At 40.7% G+C, this 21,574-nt stretch overlaps 1 protein-coding gene across 6 annotated transcripts in view; it reads right to left on the bottom strand.

Annotated features, from left to right (window-relative positions):
• The window catches only part of PCSK5 (proprotein convertase subtilisin/kexin type 5), a 514,258-nt gene that overhangs the window by 350,744 nt on the left and 141,940 nt on the right, over positions 1–21,574 (bottom strand). For all 6 annotated transcript variants that reach the window (XM_025281624.3, XM_044939958.2, XM_025281617.3 and 3 more), the window contains exon 5: positions 16,934–17,010. In XM_025281624.3, coding sequence (XP_025137409.2) covers positions 16,934–17,010 — 77 coding nt within the window. The remainder of the gene's footprint in view (positions 1–16,933; positions 17,011–21,574) is intronic.

Here is a 21,574-nt window from a genome sequence, read left to right as displayed (position 1 = left end):
TGTATAAACAGAACTCTTTATTTCAAATCTGATTTTAAGAGGAATGTTGTTGTTCCCACTCTTTTGCCACTCCATGGACTGCAGCTCATCAGGTTCCTCTGTCCACGGGATTTCCCAGGCAAGAATACTGGAGTGGCTTGCCATTTCCTTCTCCAGGGGAGATCAAACCTGTGTCTCCTACACTGGCAGGTGGATTCTTTACCACTGAGCCACCAGGCAAGTCCTTTAGGAGTAAAACTACCAGTAAAATAGATTTTAATGAGGTTTTTAAAAAGGAGAGTGGTTTAGTTGAGGAAGAAGGAACTACACCCATTCCACACAGCCTACTGACTGACAGAGAGCCTATTAAGATTGATTGATCAAGACTCCAGGCTCCCATCAAACACAAAAAACAAAATGTCTCCAAATTGCATCTTGCCTAATGGCTTGTTTTTACTGTATCAGTTTAGTAACCGATCACTGTATTAGTTAAATGGTGGATTAAATCTTAAATTTCTACATACTCTAAGTATATCACTAGTTTGATTTTTAAGTGCTATTCTCCTAGTAAGTATCCAGAAAGTCTTTTCTGAATGAAACTATATGTCATAATATAAGCACTAGATTCTCAAAAATAACTATAATTACTGACATGAACTAAAAGTGTTCATTATTTATCAACACTGTATTCAAAAATAGCACCTAGTATTATGTTCCAAATTAAAGTGCATGAAGTGATACAAAGAGCACAAATTTGGAAGATTCACTTTCATAAGCTATGTGAACCTGCCTTGAATTTTATTTTCCTCCCCTGGAAAAACAGGGACACCAGTGTTACTTCATTTCAGTTTCTTTGCTGCAACCGAGTTGAGCAGAAATGCAGTTTGTTCAAAAGCCACTGTGAAGCTGAGAATCAGAATGGTTGGGAGCACAGAATTAACAAGATGGAGGCGAAGGATCAAGAAAAACATCTGGCTGTTCTATGAGGAAGGACCTGCTGGGAGAAAGAGGGTCTGTGCAGAAAGAACACAAGCAAATGAGGGAGAGCTTACTTGGCCTTTTCTTTCGCCAGGCCTTTTCTTTCTTTTCTTTCTTTCTTTTGCACATGTGCTACTGATCTTTAGCATCTAGACTACATGGCCCCTGACTAAGACTAGAGCAGGGGAGGATGAGCAAGTCACTATTGAATCTGGCATTCTAGCCACTATACTGGAGAGCAGTCTCGGCTCTCCATCAAGATTCAAAAGACAGAACATTCCTTACACATAAAAAACAACGCAGACACTGGGGGCCCAAAACACTACCTACTACCTATCTGATATGAATTTTTACAAGTCAAGTGAGAATATATGTAAAAATGCTTTGTGAACTGTAAAGTTCTAAATAAATTATTATCCTTGGTAGATGGTGCCTCTGTTTTTGAGAAGATGAAATCTGAAATGTCTTGGAAGGACTAATGCCAGGTGAGGGAATCAGAAAGTCTGTTCTTTTTTCTTATCTCTCTTGGAAAACATATACTGACCCTGATGAACTCTATTTAGACTTTGCTGAGTTTATAGCCCAAGGGAAAAACAGCCAAGGTTTCTTTACAGGACAAAGTTGTTCCCCGCTCCCCCACCTAAATCATGTACCAAGCTCATCAAAGCTATAGAACTGTTCACAGGAAAACCAAATAAGCAGGTTGTATATACTGGGCTTCAAAAATTATAATTACATAGCTGTGAATTTTCAAGTATGAACAACATGTAGTGTTTGTCCATGTATCAGCACAGCTTTTGGAGGGTATGGCTCAAAACATCCTCTCAGTGTATAAAAGGATCATTCAATTTTATTTAGCAACTTATCTAACAGTTACTTGGGCCTCCCTCCTCCATTCACATTGTCCTGGCTTACTACAAATACATGTGTGGGGAATCTATGTGTATTATATTCATAAAGATTTCAGAAGCTTCTGCATTTAAAAACATGTGAATTTAAGATGAGTACCATTGTTCTAACAAAGTCTATTTTCTGAGCATCAGAAAAAACATTTCCCTAATAAGAAACAAGGGGAAAACATTAACAGATATGAAGTTGCTGTGGGTATTTTGTTTCAACCAAGATGAATTAAACAAGGATTAGTAGACCTTCCAGTTGAAATAAGTTTTACAATGGAGATTCTAACAGAAGCTCATCGAAACATTATTAGAAAATTGGATGATAATAAATGGCATCAACTGATATAAAAACAGTACATACGATCATAAAATCTGAAAGAAAGAATATCTATATAACTTGTAATGCCATACCTGAATAACTGCTCAGATTTGCATTTGAGTTACAAACATTTCAACAAATATGAATAAACACTCCTAAACATGAATGAACACCAGCAAAACGGGTCTCGCCCCCATACTTCCATGTTGTAGAATGTGGTTCTACCATTATAATGCCACCAGCATTACTCTCTGTAGAGCAATTTGATACAAATTCAGCACACTGAAAAATTAAGCCACAGTTGCTATGGCACCTCTGTATCAGGGACAACTACTGCCACAATAACTGGGGCCTCTCAGATCAGATCAGATGCTCAGTCGTGTCCGACTCTTTGCGACCCCATGAATCGCAGCACGCCAGGCCTCCCTGTCCATCACCAACTCCCGGAGTTCACCCAGACTCACGTCCATTGAGTCAGTGATACCATCCAGCCATCTCATCCTCTGTTGTCCCCTTCTCCTCCTGCCCCCAATCCCTCCCAGCATCAGAGTCTTTTCCAATGAGTCAACTCTTCGCATGAGGTGGCCAAAGTACTGGAATTTCAGCTTTAGCATCATTCCTTCCAAAGAAATCCCAGGGCTCATCTCCTTCAGAATGGACTGGTTGGATCTCCTTGCAGTCCAAGGGACTCTCAAGAGTCTTCTCCAACACCACAGTTCAAAAGCATCAATACTGGGGCCTCTATTGTCCCATCAATGGTAATGCTTCAAAGTGCAGATGAGATGAGGCAAATGCATGGTTGTTCATGGAGCTACTTCTGAGACTGTCCTTCACTTAGGGACTCCTTTTGCTCCCTTTGAATTAAATTTCAATCAAATCAAGACCTCTAATTCTTTTCCATTCAAATTCCAGTTCTTTCTCAGATGCTCCATTACCCAGTCTCCCACAACACTACTTAGGTGATGTGTGAGATGGGTGGATAAGAGAAAGAAAAAAATAATCAAGGGTTTTTGTTTCAAATATTCCTTTTTCCTTTGAGAAGCATGAAGGGGATCTGTCCTTCCTTTAGGAAGGAATTAAATTGTATGAATTGTATGAATGTTGTATGAATGTAAATTGTATCAATTGTATGAAAATTGTGAATTTCAGCCAATGAAATTAACAACACAAGTCACAGTTAAAACTGCTTGAATCACTCAAGTTCTAGCCAGATTCACCCAGTACAAACTATATAAACTGGTGCCAAGACCAGGAGATTGTGAGTGACAAATGCATTCTTCTGCATAATGGCAATATAATGCCAGAGCAAGCCTATGGGGCAGGGGGTGGCGGGGGGTGGGGGTTGGGGGAAGAGAGAGATCTGTGATATGAGGAGGGGAGATGCTAGAGGGTTGGGGAGAAAATAAAAGTCTATATTTGGTAATTAGGACAGGTGTGAGAGGAAGGTAATTGAGTGAGAATCAACCTCAGAAAGAGGGAAAAGTAACTAAGAGCATAAAGGTCATACAAAATCTTTAGTAGTCAGCTACTCTCAGCCCAGGATCTAGCCACAGGTACTTTATCTGCAATTCATGCAAATTTAAATGCATTTACTAGCATATGTATATGATATGCAGATGGTGTAAGGATATCTAAAAATGGAAGAGGTAAACTCTTCTGGCAAAGGTCAGTCTTTTCTGAAATTCATGAGATGGCAGCTTGTGATGAGAACATGAGGCAGAGAAAGTGGGAATTCAGGGAAATCTGCTGGAAAATCACGAGTAGTCAACTGTTTTTCTCAATTTCTTTAAGTTATTTTAGGTGTTCTATAGGCAAGATAATTCACAATTTTCCAAAGCAGGACACATCTTTAAGACTCTATACCTTCTGTACTCTAAACCTTCTCCACGCAAGAGAAGGTTTCTGATTCCCACTGGCTCTTATTGGTCTCAGTTTCTTCCTCCTAAAGAGATTCTTTCACAACCCACGTTTCCAGAGCACTCTCAAGGGCTGTCAATTACGTGTAAAAACATTGGGAAAGTGTCTCTTAGGTTTTGTGATTCCAACTTCAAACAGTCCCTATATCCATACAGAGAAAATTTAACTACCTGCCACCTGAGAATCAGACTAAAACTTTATCTTATTACTCTTTTATCACCCTTAATAATATTAACAGAATCCATATCTGTGGCAATTTTATATAGTTTACCAAAACATTTATTTACATTAACAATATGACCAACCTGATAATCATTCAAAAATTTTAAAAGCTATTAATATATACTAGTAGAATTATTTAAGACCAGAGACCCAAGCTCTAACTTCCACATGGCACCCTCTGATCAGACCATAGCTGAAGCCATCCTTTAAAAAGAAAAACCAAAATCTATAAAGCTTTTCGGAGTATCATTTGGGTGGCCTTCATTGATTTCCACAGAATAAATGCCACTGTGAAGTCAGACCTGTACAGTCATTCTCTGTAATAAAGGATTTTTTGTTCTTTGGTCAAAGTCATGGGTACGTAAGGTGCTGGCAATCTTTGTGGACCAACCTCCTCTCTCTGGAGAAGCAAGGCTCTAAGCACCAGCATTTGGTAAAGCCAGGCTCTTGGTTCTTTACTGAATACAGCAGTAAGGCATTCTGGTAATTGCAGTTCTTTCAAGGTAGTAAACTTACTGAAGCATGTGATCAGCATAGGAATTAATTTCTCATCTACTTGACCACAGGTTAATTAACTATGCAGGTGAATAGATGGCATGGGAACAAATGAGCTCAAATTGCGATTCTGCCACATGGTGACAATAGCCACTTTAATTCACCTCTCCAGTCTCTGTCTCCGACAGTGGGTTGTTGTGAGCAGTAGATGAGAGGACCCACTGACGTGCTCACTGTATTAGCAGCTGTTTACACTGCATTCAAATGCAGCTGAGTAGCAACCCCACAGACATACAGATTATTTGTTTTTGTTTAAGTCAAACAGGGTCACAGAGATATTGATGTGGCAGGGGGAGGCTTTGCCAAGAACGTTTCTCCCCAAAGTCACAAAATGAACAGCAAGGTGGAGACTGTTAACCAGGTCTCACCCCAAAAAAATCAGGATCATTTTCTTTCTATCACCTTGCCTTCTTTGGTGACCTATTTTATGAGACGAGAAATCAGCATGTATGTCCTGATCTAAGACATATTTTCTACCTCTCTACCTTTTGTTAAGGATTATAATTGAAAAGGACAGCTACATGGATATTACACACACACATTTATTTATCTTCAGTACACTGGAACAATAGGCTTCTACTGTAATTAACTGAATTGCTAAAACAAAAACATCACAACATTTCCTTTAGCTTGTAGAAACAAAATTCTGACTTCAGTCCCTTATCTTAGAGGGCATTTTATTTGAATAAGAAAGCAACCAATATCTAAATATTAATAATATCTTAATATTAAAATAAGCCCTTGGTTTGCAGTTTGATTATATTTTCAGCATATTCTTCTTCAGGGATCTATATCGGAGTGAAATAAACAAAACAACAGTGCTTTTCTCTTCAGTTTGTTTCCTGCTCAGCCTGTGGACACTGGCTGATCACACATGAATGGTGCTGGACGCCTTCTCCACCTCTGTGTAACAATAATACAAATAACTGTGCTCTCAACTGTACATATTTCTGGATATAAGGAAACAAGAAAAATAGAAGGATCCAAGGTGGAGGTTAGAGGAGAAGATGAAAAGAGAAGGATAAATAAATATACTTGTCTGGAAACCCTGCTCAAATGCTTAATCCATTATTTAAAAAGTATACTTATCTCTTTCTCTTACTGCAATTTCCATCTGCTTTAGAGGCTTTAGGAATTTGTGAGTTTGTTTTTTAAATAAGAAATTTAAATGGAAGCCACTATCAATTATTCATGTCAATAGTGCCCTGTTAAGCATAAATTAAACCCAAACTTCATTGTAACCTATAGCATCAATCAGACCCTTTATCGGAACTGGTACTGTGAGCCCCAAGAAACTATGTCCCCAAGTCCTTGAAGAGAACACACTGAAACTGACAGAGGGAACAAAGGGCCTGAAAACTGTGCTGTTTAATCATGCTTATGAACCCTGGAGAAGGCAATGGCACCCCACTCCAGTACTCTTGCCTGCAAAATCCCATGGACAGAGGAGCCTGGTGGGCTGCAGTCCATGGGGTCGCTAAGAGTCGGACACGACTGAGTGACTTCACTTTCACTTTTCACTTTCATGCATTGGAGAAGGAAATGGCAACCCACTCCAGTGTTCTTGCCTGGAGAATCCCAGGGATGGGGGAGCCTGGTGGGCTGCCGTCTATGGGGTCGCACAGAGTCAGACACGACTGAAGCGACTTAGCAGCAGCAGCAGCATGAGCCCTGGAATCATTCATACTGTAGTTTATAAAAGAAATACACTTCAGGTGTTAGGCTTACAGGAATTTGAGGTTAGACAACCACTTTCTGTATTTACTCAGCTCTCATTAAAGAATAAATAAACAGCCACCAAGACAACTCTTACGGGCGTAGTTATTTTCTTAGAGGTATCTGAGCTCTTTAATATTGGGTATAAAAATTTATTCCAGGGACTTATATCTTATTGTTAAAAAGTATATTCAAGGGACTTATATAGAGAAGCAGACAGGATTGGGGAAAATCAGTGAGGAAGAATACAACATTCTAGACTAGCAACACTGGGAAATCCCTGGATCTAAGAAGTTTTGGGAAGTGGTCACTGAACCCACAAAAGGCAGTTCTTAGGAAGTCAGCCTTAGGGCCACCTAAAGGGAAATATGATCATCTGGGACACAGCTAACCCCCAAGGGCTCGGCAAGGAGAGAGCAGAAAGTAAATACCCTTTCTTTACTCTTCTGCATCCCACTGATGTCTTGCTTGAATGTTCCACTGGACAAACCCAGTGGAAAGCCAGAGGGCCAGGGAGTCCCTTAATGCAGTCCTCAGAGGTCAGCTTTCTGGGTGGAAGGTAAAAGCTATCCAACTCAAGGTCATTATATATAACACCCTTTAATAGTTACTACTTTGGGATACACTTTGCTAATTCATCTAGATGAGCCAGTCAAGGTTGATACCTTTGCAACTTTTGTATGACCAAACAGACATTTCATATCCCAAACTAAATTGGAACTCATCTCAGAATCTGTTTTTGCCTCTCTATTCCCTATCTTGGTATGTGTGACCCCATTTACAATAGCAAAGGTTTTATTCACTAAAAGAAGTAAGTTCACAGATGCTGTGAAAACTCACTGGAGGGCATCCAACTCGGATACAGGAGGTGAGAGAAGGCTTCCCAGAAGTGATGCGAATGGAAGGGAATGGAGGAATTACACGGATGCAGATGGTGGAAGGCTGAAAGAGTGTGGCGCTTCAGGGAATTGTGCAAGTCCTGCAGGGTTGATAAAGCGGGGGGAGGGGTGGGCACACAAAGCAGAACAGACTTAATAATGAGAGAAGAGGCGGGTCAGGAAGGATCTTGCATTTCAATAAAATTTCAAGGTATTAAATCTCCCTGGCGGCTCAGATGGTAAAGAACCTGCCTGCAAAGTAGGACACCTGGTTAGATCCCTGAGTCAAGAAGATCCCCTGCAGAAGGGAACGGCTAACCACTCCAGTATTCTTGCTTGGAGAATTCCACGGACAGAGGAACCTGGTGGGCCACAGTCCATGGGGTCGCAAAGAGTCGGACGTGACTGAGTGACTAATACTATCTTTGATTGAGTATCTAAAAGATTTTTTAGTATTCTTATTTTGGTTCTAAAATACTACTTGGGCAGTAGGATGAGGTGAGACTGGAGACAGGGAGACCATCTAGGAGATTTTCCAAGGATGCAGGTGAGAAGAAGGGATTAGACTAACAGAAGGCTAGTGTGGATGATGGACAGGGGAGACGAGCATCGGTCTTTGGAGAGCTATAAAGAGGGGGACTTAAATGGTGAGGATGGTCAGGACTTGTGACTAATGGCTGGTGAGGGAAGGGACGGGAAGGCTGGCTTCTGGTCTGAGAGCAGACTTTTCCTACTGTTAATCAGTTTTCTGTGAGGCCCCAGACATGGACCACTTCCCAGAATCTAGGTCCCAAATGTTACTTATTTCAACATACTGCATCATGAACCTATGTGATAGAAACAAATTTTATACAATGTTTGTTGTAGGTTCTCTCATGGACAAAAAATCTATAGATGTATACGGAAAGTATCAAGGTTATTTTTCACAACCATCTCTTTTGAACACATTTGGACTCTGGTAAGTACATTTGTAGTCAACTTTACATAAATTCCTGGAGAAGGAAATGGCAACCCACTTCAGTATTCTTGCTTGGAAAATCCTATGGATGGAGGAGCCTGGTAGGCTATAGTCCATGGGGTTGCAAACAGTCGGACACAACTGAGCGACTTCACTTACTTAAATTCATGTGCTAATCATTGATCAAGTATACAGTAGGATTGTTGTGATTTTTGTTGTTTAGTTTCTAAGTCATGTCTGACTCTTTTGTGACCCCATGGACTGTAGCCTACCAGTCTCCTCTGTCCATGGGCTTTCCTAGGCAAGAATATTGGAACGGGTTGCCATTTCCTTCTCCATATAGAAGTATGAAAGTGAAAGTTTCTTAGTCGTGTCTGACTCTTTGCAACCCCATGGACTGTACAGTCCATGGAATTCTCCAGGTCAGAATGCTGGAGTGGGTAGCTGTTCCCTTCTCTAGGGATCTTCCCAGCCCAGAGATGGAACCCAGGTCTCCTGCATTGCAGGCAGATTCTTTACCAGCTGAGCCACCAGGGAAGCCCAAGAATACTGAATGGGTAGCCTATCCCCTCTCCAACGGATCATCCTGATCCAGGAATCGAACTGGGGCCTCCTGCATTGCAGGCAGATTCTTTACCAGCTGAGGAATCCCACATAGGAGTATATCACAGTGTTGTTCTGTGAAAGGATGAGAGGAAATTTTTCAAAAATATTTGGAAAAAACCAATCAGCCTCTGTTAATGGCCCCACTTCTCTTGGGTGGGCTTTTGTCTGACCTACTTAACTACAGGATAATTTTATCTGAACATGTGTGGCTAAATCCTGGGTATCAAGAAACGAGGCTCCTACAGGCTAAGATTGTAGATTTCAAATGTGATCTTCTCTCCAGTGCTGAGATAAAATACTTGCTGTAACGGTAGACAGCACGGCCTACATCCACCAGGTCTGCTTTTGAATACCATCTCCTGACAACAGACCTCATCTGCAGGGATGAGAAAGCAAAGGCCACACAACACAGTGACATTCTTAAAACCAGAAATGATGTGTGAAAAGGACACTAGAGAACCAAAAGAAATGTACTTCCATCCACCCTGGCTAAACCTTTCTGGGAATAAAGATAAGGGACAAAGATGAAAACTCCATTCCTTTTGGAAAATGAGTCTTTAACCTATGCGTTGGTTTGTTTTGAAAGGAAATTAGATTCTGGGCTCACAAAGCACATATTCAAGATTCAACGTGTGGTCTCATCTCCCACTAAATATGTTGCTATGACTCTTCAGCAGAGGGAACATTTAAAAAGAAGCAACCTAGGGAAGGAAAAATCTAACTCAGACATCCATAATTCATTTATCAGAAATGGGAGTAGTGGTATGAAATGCCAGGAGACTGTTTCATTTATAGGGAGGCATTTTCTATTTTAAGCCTAGAACAATACAGTCAGCTTTATTCTGCAAGTTAATATGAATGGAGGGAAAGTGAAATGGGAGAACAGGTTTTATGGTCTCTCTCAACCATGCTATTTCTTTAGTATCTGTTATTTAGCTTTAACACACCACTGTATGGGGACTTGAAAAAAGTGATAAGAAAAGGACTTTGATAACTTTTTTTTTTTTTTTTTTTTATTTTTTTTTTTTTTATTTTTATTTTTTTTTACTTATTTAAAACATTTCTTTTTTTTTTTTTTTTAATTTTATTTTATTTTTAAACTTTACATAACTGTATTAGATTTGCCAAATATCAAAATGAATCCGCCACAGGTTTACATGTGTTCCCCATCCTGAACCCTCCTCCCTCCTCCCTCCCCATTCCATCCCTCTGGGTCGTCCCAGTGCACCAGCCCCAAGCATCCAGTATCGTGCATCGAACCTGGACTGGCAACTCGTTTCAGAGGTGATTTGCTTTACCCCAAAGCTTCAGTGCTAGAAATGTAATCAGGTAAATCTGAGAGAAATGATTTGCATATAGTTTTGAGGGTACATTGTCAGTACAGTCATCCCTTGGTATCCTCTGGACATTGGTTTCAGGGACTCCCTGCAGATACCAAACTCCGAGGATGCTCAAGTCCTTTACATAAAATGACACAGTACAGTCAGTCCCCCACACCCTCAGGCTCCACAGCACAGTTAGGAAGAGCCAATGACAGGACTAAAACCCTTCAGGTTACACATTCTAAGTCATTTCCTAATTAGTTAGTAGCTAAGATTACTGCCTCATTGTATCCCCTAAGCATGTAACAGAGCCACTCAACAGGTAGTGTTTCAATGATTATCCACTGAATGAATGAACACACACAGCTAGGTGTCAAATAATTCCAAATATTCTCTGAAGCCTACCAGATTGTAAAATGAGAAGGTACTTGCACAACATATGCTTCAACTGCATTCAGGTGATGTTTAGAAATTCCTCCCCCTCACTCAGTTCAATTCAGTTGCTCAGTTGTGTCAGATTCTTTGCGACTCCCATGGACTGCAGCACACCAGGCCTCCCTGTCCATCACCAACTCCCACAGTTTATTCAAACTCATGTCTATTGAGTCAGTGATGCCATCCAATCATCTCATCCTCTGTCGTCCCCTTCTCCCACCTTCAATCTTTTCCAGAATCAGGGTCTTTTTAAATGAGTCAGTTCTTTGCATCAGGTGGCCAAAGTATTGGAGTTTCAGCTTCAGCATCAGTCCTTCCAATGAATATTCAGAACTGATTTCCTTTAGGATGGACTGGTTGGATCTCCTTGCAGTCCAAGGGACTCTCAAGAGTCGTCTCCAACACCACAGTTCAAAAGCATCAATTCTTCAGCGCTCAGCTTTCGTTATAGTCCAACTTTCACATCCATACATAACTACTGGAAAAACCATAGCTTCACTTTAAATTTAAGGCACCATGATCAAGTAAAGGGAGATGGAATATTGAATGGAATTAAATAGAAGCAGATTTGGCGACTTCCGTGGTCCCAGATGGCTCAGTGGTAAAGAACTGCTTGTCAACACAGGAGATGCAGGAGATGTGGGTTCAAACCCTGGGTTGGGATGATCCCCTGGAAAGGAAATGGCAACCCACTCCAGTATTCTTGCCTGGGAAATTCCATGGACAGGGGAGCCTGGCTGGTTACAATCCATGGGGTCATAAAGGAGTCACACATGACTTAGTGACTGAGCATGCATGCACAAACTCTCTACCGTAATGCTCAACATCATTAAATAGTTCATGGTCCTGCACCCATCGACAGACCACACTGAGCAGCACTTCCCTAGATTAACATTCCTCCTAACTGGTGGTCAAGTGGCTAAGATTCTGTGCTCCCAATATAGGGAGCCCAGGTTCATTCACTGGTCAGAGCACTAGATCCCACATGCCTCAACTAAAGATTCCGCATGATGCAATGAAGAAAAGACTCGACACAGCCAAACAAATAAATACTATTTTTTCAAAAAAACAGATTTACTGTCTACCAAATGAGTTGGTTCCCAGCCCCGATAGAAGCATAAAGCACATCTAAACCTCTAACCATGGAAATAAACAAAGGCTTCCAAGTCTTAATTGAAATTTGTAATGTTCATATGCACATGTATTTTGAGACAATTATAATTTTAAATGATTATTTATTGAGAACTGGATGTAGGAACTGAATAATTATAATAAGTTATAATTATCTAGTACCTATTATACAGTCAGCACTATGCCTGCTGTTTTACATATTTTCTTGCTAATCTTTGGAAGTATTATTATGCCCATTTCAGAGATTTCTAAAAATACTAAAGCTCAGAATAGTTAAGCCTAAAGTGTTAGAGAAGACTCTTGAGAGTCCCTTGGACTGCAAGGAGATCCAACCAGTCCATCCTAAAGGAAATCAGTCCTGGGTGTTCATTGGAAGGACTGATGTTGAAGCTGAAACTCCAATACTTTGGCCATCTGATGCAAAGAGCTGACTCATTTGAAATGACCCTGATGCTGGGAAAGATTGAGGGCAGGAGGAGAAGGGGACGACAGAGAATGAGATGGTTGGATGGCATTACTGACTTGATGGACATGGGTTTGGGTGGACTCTTGGAGTTGGTGATGGACAGGGAGGCCTGGCGTCCTGCAGTTCATGGGGTTGCAAAGAGTTGGACACAACTGAGCGACTGAACTGAAAGACCATAAAGGTATTAGGGTGAACCAAAGCTAAAAGTCAAGTATCAAACTACAAACCACTCTTTATTTTCTGATGTCAAGTGAATTCTACTAATACAGAATTATCTATCTAAGGACCCATTCTTAGAAGACAGATCCATCAATTATATTTATAATTATGGTCTAATGAACAGAGATGATATTTTAACCCTAAATGCCTAAATTTGGCCAAAAAGTTTATTTGGGTTTAGCCAACCCAATACATGCTTGTGGTTAGCCAAGAAAAATTGGGCAGCACTAGTGAGCCTCCCTGGAGAAGGCAATGGCAACCCACTCCAGTGTTCTTGCCTGGAGAATCCCAGGGATGGGGGAGCCTGGTGGGCTGCTGTCTATGGGGTTGCACAGAGTCGGACACGACTAAAGCGACTTAACAGCAGCAGCAGCAGCGAGCTTCCTGAGTGGGCAGTGATAGAGAATATGCCTGCCAATGTAGGAGACACAAGAGACGTTGGTTCGATCCCTGGATCAGGAAGATCCCCTGGAATAAGAAATGACAACCCATTCCAGCACTGTTGCCTAGAAAATTCCATGGGCAAAGGAGCCTCACAGGCTACAGTCCATGGGGTTGCAAAAGAGTCAGACACGACCAAGCATGCACACATGTGTCCTGGATGTGCATGGATTGATAGGGCCATCTGATGCCCCAGGTGACTGATGATTTTCGTAAAACAGAGGCAGGAGTGCTGGTGCTGCACTCTGGAAAATGTCATATTTCACTGTCAAGGCTACAAACCTAAGCACACATCCAGAACATGCCTGTGTCCTCTAACACTCACACCCACATTATACTAAAGAGCACTACTTAGAACGGGTCAAAACAGCACACACTAGGATATACCAGTGTGACCAGGAAGATAGCTACTCTTCTTGAGCAAAGGTCTTGGCAAGCAACCAAGTTTGAAAGGTGTCCTCACAAAGGATACAATTTTTAAAAGACAGCCAGTAAAAAAGCCATCAAAGCCAACACTCAAAGAATTGTCTTCACATACACACTTTGTGGTCAGCACTGTTAGTCACAGGACTGATACACCTTAGGAGAATAGTTTTGATACAAAACTCACCACATCTAGATTGAGACAAAACTGGCTACAGGGCACTACACACTTGCAGTTCCCACCTACAGCACCCCTGTCCCTTCACACTCTGTACAAGGATACTTTGGGTGTAAACTTCATCTTGACTTTCCTCGAGCTTTCCTGTTTCTCTTTTCTCTAAACACACAAATGTTGATGAGATAACTTTAGCCAATGGATATGGTATAATCAGTTCTACTATAATGCTTGCCTTGAAAACAAAACAAAAATTTTCAATAACATTGACATATTACAGAATGATCTGAATATAATGTGAAATTTGCATTTGTTTATGAACAGTTTTGTATCAGAAACTCTAGGTGAATGTAGAGAACATAACAAGTTGCAATGAGCACCGTAGGAATACACGAAACACACAGAACTACACACCTCAGGAACACAGTGTGTCTACATCTGATGCTGTTGTTTCCCCTCTGACCTTGGATAACCCTCCTTCCACTTCATAATAACTTGCAAGCTTCCACGCTTCCAAAGACCATCCTGGAGGGTATCCTCCACTCTACTGAATTGTACTCCTTCCTCCCAGCTTATTTCATTATTTTCCTATTTTCTGTTCTTCAAATTTTTCATCTTGATCTCATTTTTTCTTCCTCTTTTTCTCTTGCACACAGAGTGGCAAGCATGTGAGTAGAAGCAGATGCAATGGGCACACACTTCTATAAGCCAACTTCAGGTCTTAATCAAGATAAAGTGACAGGAGGGGCAGAATAGGGGTGGGGGAGTGGGAGGTTCAAACTACTGGTTGTAAAATAAGCTACAAAGATGTTTTATATAACACAGGAAATACTTCATAATAAATATTTTGTAATAACTGTAAATGGAGTATAACTTCTATAAATTGTATAAAAATAAAACAGGACAGCTTAAGAAGTCAGTGTCATAACAGAATTATAAACAAACTAGTTAGAATTTAATTTCATAATGATAAGACCACAGATTAAGTATAAAACTGATGGAAAGGGACTCTGAACCCAATCTAGCTCTCTGAATTATATTCTTTCTATTTTGAAGTACCAGACTGGCACATACTTTTTTTTTAGCCTTCTTTACAACAAGATGTCAAAGGTCAGCTCAGCACTCTGTATTATCAAACTATTTTGGTCAATAATTCAATCTTTCATTCTCTCAAACTTACTGTTATTGAAACCAATTATCTCTAGTCACAATTCATTGAAATGAAAGGTACTTGGATCATTTTCCTTTTCATTACCTTAAGAACTTAGCCTTGTGTATAATATACAGAGCAAGAGCTTATAAACAAACCACTTGAGTTGGAGTTTTTGCTTCCTAACATCTCCATCTCTTACTACCTGTTTAATCCTTGTCCACTTGACCTATCTGAGCCTTTTTCTTTTTGCTTCACATCTAAGGACTGCTGGGAGAATTTTTATATAAGATAAAGCACCACATTGATTAGTTTTATATATTTCTTAATCACTTAAAATGAATAAAACTGGGCTATTATTTTTAATAGATGCCTACCATTTTTCTGTGCATGTCATTGATGAAGTTTCTGAGTGTGAGCTCCAACTACATTTTCCTATTACTCTGTGGTTTTAGACTTTGCAGAGTGCAAGTATTTTTAGGAGCATATATGTTGCACTAGGGGAGAAGGCAATGGCACCCCACTCCAGTACTCTTGCCTGGAAAATCCTATGGACGGAGGAGCCTGGTAGGCTGCAGTCCATGGGGTCACTCAGAGTCGGACACGACTGAGAAACTTCACTTTCACTTTTCACTTTCCTGCATTGGAGAAGGAAATGTCAACCCACTCCAGTGTTCTTGCCTGGAGAATCCCAGGGACAGGGGAGCCTGGTGGGCTGCCGTCTATGGGGTCGCACAGAGTCGGACATGACTGACGCGACTTGGCAGCAACAGCAGAAGCAGCATGCTGCACTAGAGTAGACTGCACTAGAGAGTGAAATTTATCACAGGTGACTTTTAAATATGGAAGCTTCAAATTTCTTTTTCAGTGTTTCATGTTAGTTTGCTAATTAGGTTAAGTAAATTAGCTCACGTTGTCTCAAATTATTGATTATAACTTTAAACAGTGTAATCTAGACAGTAATGACCAGGCTTGATGGAAAACTATCCGGTTTACTTCAGGGCCCTTTCTTTTGTTTCAAAAGTTCTGGAAAATTCTATCTACATCAATTTGTATATTAATGCTTTCACCACTGAATCTGATTTATAACATTGATTCAATTGCTAATATTATCAAATAGCATATTTTTCATGGTAACTTTTTCAAGGCTTCTTTGTAAATGGTTAAGAAGGGGGAAGGGAACACCCCATGCATAGTCACAATTATCCAGGCTGCATGAATTTATCTAAATTTATCGACTTAATCAAATAATACCAGGTGAGAAAATTTTCCCTTAGGAAAAATGCAGGGTAGAAACTGTACATAATAAATGAACAAAATACCTCTCTTTATAACTTTTGTGATCCCAAACAAAAATAGGTAAGTAAAAATTCAGATGATAGTATCTAAATCACAATATTATCCTGAAAAAACTTTGAAGTAAAAGCCCCAATTTTAATGTGATCTAGAGAGTAGAAACAGTCTACTAATCTTTGAAAAATACCTGGGTCATCATAAGCAAGAAATGATTGTGCATTTCATTTACTTTCCAAAAACTGCTGTACTAACTGGAAAGTGTAAATGTGGCAACATGGGCTCTTGACTTGGAGAATAAGAGTGATAATGTGTTCCATACATGAAAAACCATATAGGTATTGCAGGCATGTTAGTAAAAGAATATAATATAATTCCATACATGAAAAACCATATAGGTATTGCAGGCATGTTAGTAAAGAATATAATTACTGCACAGTAGAAGACAGAAAAAAGAAGCAAACCGGAAAGCCCTGGCAGAGACCTCAGGTACAACATTCAATTCAATATGTTGAACTGGACAGAGTAAAGGCCAGGGGACACTTTGTTTTGCCTCTCCCTTGAGCATCCCTATTCTTAAACAAGTGGGTCACAGGCCAGTGACCACATGAGGAGCAATATTCCCCAGGCACATCCTCAAGTTATTCCCCCGGATTCTTTCTGCAACCATTCTTACCATGGGGACCACCCGGTTTTATATCCAGAAGCTTTAGCAGAAAGACACTTGTTTATCTTACAGCAAAGTAGGGATCATTTGTTACCAAAGATTTCCAAGGAAAGATTTCCTTTGGCAAGAGCAGAAAACAAAGCTCTGTACGGGCCACACACTAGCCACCCCACCGGCGTCTTACTTGTTCTCATTGCTTGCGTCGTAACGGGGCATAGGGTCTAGGTCATTCCCATTCACGTCACAGCTTGCCAGAGCATCCTGGGTCACAGAGGAGAGAGAGAAAGGATACAGGTGTTCATTAATTAGCCATGGACCTGAAGGCTCATGACTCCTTAAACACATTTCTGCAAGAGAGTAATTAGATTAAATAAAACACTCATGGTCCAGTGGTGTCAGAATGCCTTGTTCGATAACAATCAGTGTCATATTTTGTCCCATAAAGGTGAAGAAATACTCTCTACAGACCAAAGATGTGCTCAGTCCATCCTTGCCAGCACTGTTCCCCCATACCTCGCATTGACCCTTCACCCCAATAACCACCTACTCTGCAAAGTACTGCTAGACCACCTAGAAGCAAAGTGATTTATTCTTCATAGACTCTCTCTCTATTGCTTACTTCATTTCTTGAGTGTGCAAATACGTTATCACAATTCAGAGATTTCTGGAGACAAAGATCATTCACAAATAACTGGCAAGTCAATTAAAGATGAGTATTAGAAATCTACTGTATCAGGTTATCTTGCGACCTCTATGAGGGAATATTTGTCTGGTTTCAAATGTTTTATCTACTATGAAAGGGTCTACAATTCAAGACTTCTTATTTATACCCAATGGGCTTTTGCCACAACTAAAATAATAGTTTTACTTTATGTCAAGGTTTCAAATGAAACAGAAGTTTCTCTGAAACCAAAGCTGCATTTATTTGCTTTTTCAAATAATTTTGAAAAATATTCAAATTTCTAAGAAAAAAAAATAGTGGATTATTCCATCATTCAAATTTATATCATGGTAGACAGAACTAATTTAAGATGTTTTGAATTTTTTTATGCTTTACGATTTCTGTTATCAGTTTTAGTAAAAGTAAATGCTCTTTGCTTTCTGCTTTCTTATCAAAGACTCTTGTTTCTGAAAATAACTTATAGGTACAGGGAGTTTGAAATGTTTGGGGGAAGTAAGTAAAATACACATGACATATAAAGATAGTAAGTCCTGCTTCCCATACAGAGAAACATACAAAGCAGCCCAGCTTAGTGTTCATTCAAGCATGAAGGGTGATATCATCTAATTTTACTCATAAGAAAACAGAGGCCTGAGACAGGTTATGTAACTTGGCCAAAGGCGTGAAACGAATTGCCTATGGAATGAAGACTGGAACCCAGGCATCCCATCCAATCCATTGTGCTCTTCTCTACTTTCACCAGCTCTAACTTTAGGAGAACCAAAAGGGCACCCATACTGCTAACTACACAGGTAAATTCTAGAGAATTTTCTTTCAAGGGAGGAAAAAAAATGAAAAAAGGTAAAGAATGCAATCACATTTAGGTTAAGGCTCTTTGTATTTAATCAGATGCATTTCAATGCAGTGGAGAATAGGAATGCTCTATAAAAACTGCACTGCATATGGTGAGAAGTCTTGCTTATCATGGACAACCATAGTTCTGTTCTTTAGAAGACCTGGGCTAACTCATTTTAGTGTTCCTCAGTGTCTACCCTGTAAATGAGGAGTCTGAACTGAAGTTCCTTTGTAAGTTCTAAAGTCTATTCTGTGAAGACACATACGTTTACTTGTGTGTGTTTGGAGGCAAGGTGAGGGCAGCCACTCAAATGTTTGGTTCAAATGAGAACTAAATGAATTTGCAGTTCCTCCTCTCTCTCTCTTTCAACCTTAGGGAAAATCATCTAATTTAGGGGAAACTATTTCAATATTTCATTGTAGAAAATTGACTTGTGAAGTTTCTTGGCTGAATTTTTGAAATGAAAAGGGCAACAGGATTGAATACTGAGACGAAAAGCTAAAGTTGATAAAGTATCAGGTGATATTGGGTGACCCTGAGGGAAGGAAGGTCTTCATAGGTTAGGAATTGGGGTGGCTGTGTGAGCCAGCGGTAGCTTCTGATGTGTCTAGGAAGTGACTCGGAAGTGTCTTATCTGCAAAGATAAAAAGAATCTTTTCAGGTTTGTCTGACAAAAGGAAAACTAATCTGAGATTAAGGGTCATGTAATAAGTGATATTAAGCAAATGAGAAAGAAACACTGGAGAAAATATATGGACATTTCTACCTAAATGGTTTCATGTGAAGCTGAAGCGGTATTTGAGAGAGAGGGCAGAGGAGAGATGGCAACAGAGACAAACTGATTCCACTGTGAGGAGAAACCAAGCCTTCCCAGGCTGAAGATAAACGGTGAGAGAGAGAGAGAGAGAAATAGCAGATTTCAAGAGGACATTATGTTCTTTTCTTGGAATCTCAGCCTTAAAGAAAAGGCCACGTCCATTCTGAGTGCATCCACTACAAGGCTCCTCAGGGCCGCTGCTGTGTCCACCAGTTACTGAGGAGCAATGAGGAGAGAAAGCAGCAGGCCTGTGAGAATGGCAAATCCTCTGTACTGATGTGTTTAGGGAACCTATGGGCCAAGCCTCTCTCAGGACTCCCACCAGCTCAGGGCACAGTGAGATAGGCTGGCCTTGCTGACGTTGCTCCTTTAACGACCATGAATATATTCAGTTCAGTTCAGTTCAGTTGCTCAGTCGTGTCCGACTCTTTGCGACCCCATGAATCACAGCACGCCAGGCCTCCCTGTCCATCTCCACTCCCGGAGTTCACTCAGACTCACGTCCATCGAGTCAGTGATGCCATCCAGCCATCTCATCCTCTGTCGTCCCCTTCTCCTCCTGCCCCCAATCCCTCCCAGCATCAGAGTCTTTTCCAATGAGTCAACTCTTCGCATGAGGTGGCCAAAGTACTGGAGTTTCAGCTTTAGCATCATTCCTTCCAAAGAAATCCCAGGGCTGATCTACTTCAGAATGGACTGGTTGGATATATTGGGTTGACCCAAAAGTTCATCCAGGTTTTTCAATACAATATTACATGAAAACTTGAGGAAACTTTTGGCCAACCCAATAGGAGAGAAGAAAAAAATCTGGAGGTGTAGTCCTCTGAGTTATAGCTTAGAATTTTCTGTGGGGCTCTTCTGTAAACACAGGGCAAACCCTGGCCCCTGAATTTCCTCCTTAAGGGTCAATATGAGTCCTGATTTCATCATGATTTAGAGCTGCTTGTCTTTTCAAGGCTGTGAAAGGAAATTCATAAGCTGATAGAAAATCACCAACTTCAATTTTTTTTTTTCCAATAACAACATGAAAACAATATAGGGAAACTCACACAACCAAAGTTTTGGAATTGAAAGAAGTCATGAAGTATAGAGAGGGACATGGGTAAAAGTGACTGAAGTCTTGATGGGTTTGCAGCAATACCAGTGTTCTAGTGGAAACAGTCGTCAACAGGAAATAGATCAGAAGGCAATGTGGAAGGCACTGGTATGAGTGGGCTCCACCAGGAGTTTCTGCAGGGTCCTGACAGCAATCGGAGAGTTACATTTGCAGATACTAGGGAGTCACTGGAGGCTCTTCAGCAACAAAATGAATATTTTAAGGAGAACATTGAGGTATCAGGAAACACACATTTGGAGCAGAGAATGGCATATTGGGAGATACTTACGGACTTCTAACCAAACTTCCAGACCACCTGACCTGCCTCTTGAGAAACCTATATGCAGGTCAAGAGGCAACAGTTAGAACTGGACATGGAACAACAGACTGGTTCCAAAAAGGAAAAGGAGTACATCAAGGCTGTATACTGTTATACAGTATTTAACTTCTGCTTATTTAACTTCTATGCGGAGTACATCATGAGAAACGCTGGGCTGGAAGAAACACAAGCTGGAATCAAGATTGCCGGGAGAGATATCAATAACCTCAGATATGCAGATGACACCACCCTTATGGCAGAAAGTGAAGAGGAACTAAAAAGCCTCTTGATGAAAGTGAAAGAGGAGAGGGAAAAAGTTGGCTTAAAGCTCAACATTCAGAAAACGAATATCATGGCATCCGGTCCCATCACTTCATGGGAAATAGATGGGGAAACAGTGGAAATAGTGTCAGACTTTATTTTGGGGGGCTCCAAAATCACTGCAGATGGTGACCACAGCCATGAAATTAAAAGACACTCCTTGGAAGGAAAGTTATGACCAACCTAGACAGCATATTCAAAAGCAGAGACATTACTTTGCCAACAAAGGTCCGTCTAGTCAAGGCTATGGTTTTTCCATTGGTCATGTACAGATGTGAGAGTTGGACTGTGAAGAAAGCTGAGCACCGAAGAATTGATGCTTTTGAACTGTGGTGCTGGAGAAGACTCTTGAGAGTCCCTTGGACTGCAAGGAGATCCAACCAGTCCATTCTGAAGGAAATCAGCGCTGGGTGTTCTTTGGAAGAAATGATGCTAAAGCTGAAACTCCAGTACTTTGGCCACCTCATGCGAAGAGTTGACTCATTGGAAAAGACTTTGATGCTGGGAGGGATTTGGGGCAGGAGGAAAAGGGGACGACAGAGGATGAGATGGCTGGATGGCATCACTGACTCGATGGACGTGAGTTTGAGTGAACTCCGGGAGTGGTGATGGACAGGGAGGCCTGGCTTGCTGCGATTCATGGGGTCGCAAAGAGTCGGACACGACTGAGCGACTGAACTGAACTGAACCAAACTGAACCAAACTTAGGGAGGAGAAGCTGGTGGAAGGGATATGTTTGGAGAGTAGGGAACAGA

Source organism: Bubalus bubalis, chromosome 3 (assembly GCF_019923935.1).
Source record: "Bubalus bubalis isolate 160015118507 breed Murrah chromosome 3, NDDB_SH_1, whole genome shotgun sequence".
Classification (NCBI taxonomy): Eukaryota; Metazoa; Chordata; class Mammalia; order Artiodactyla; family Bovidae; genus Bubalus; species Bubalus bubalis.
This window is presented reverse-complemented; position numbering and strand designations above follow the sequence as displayed.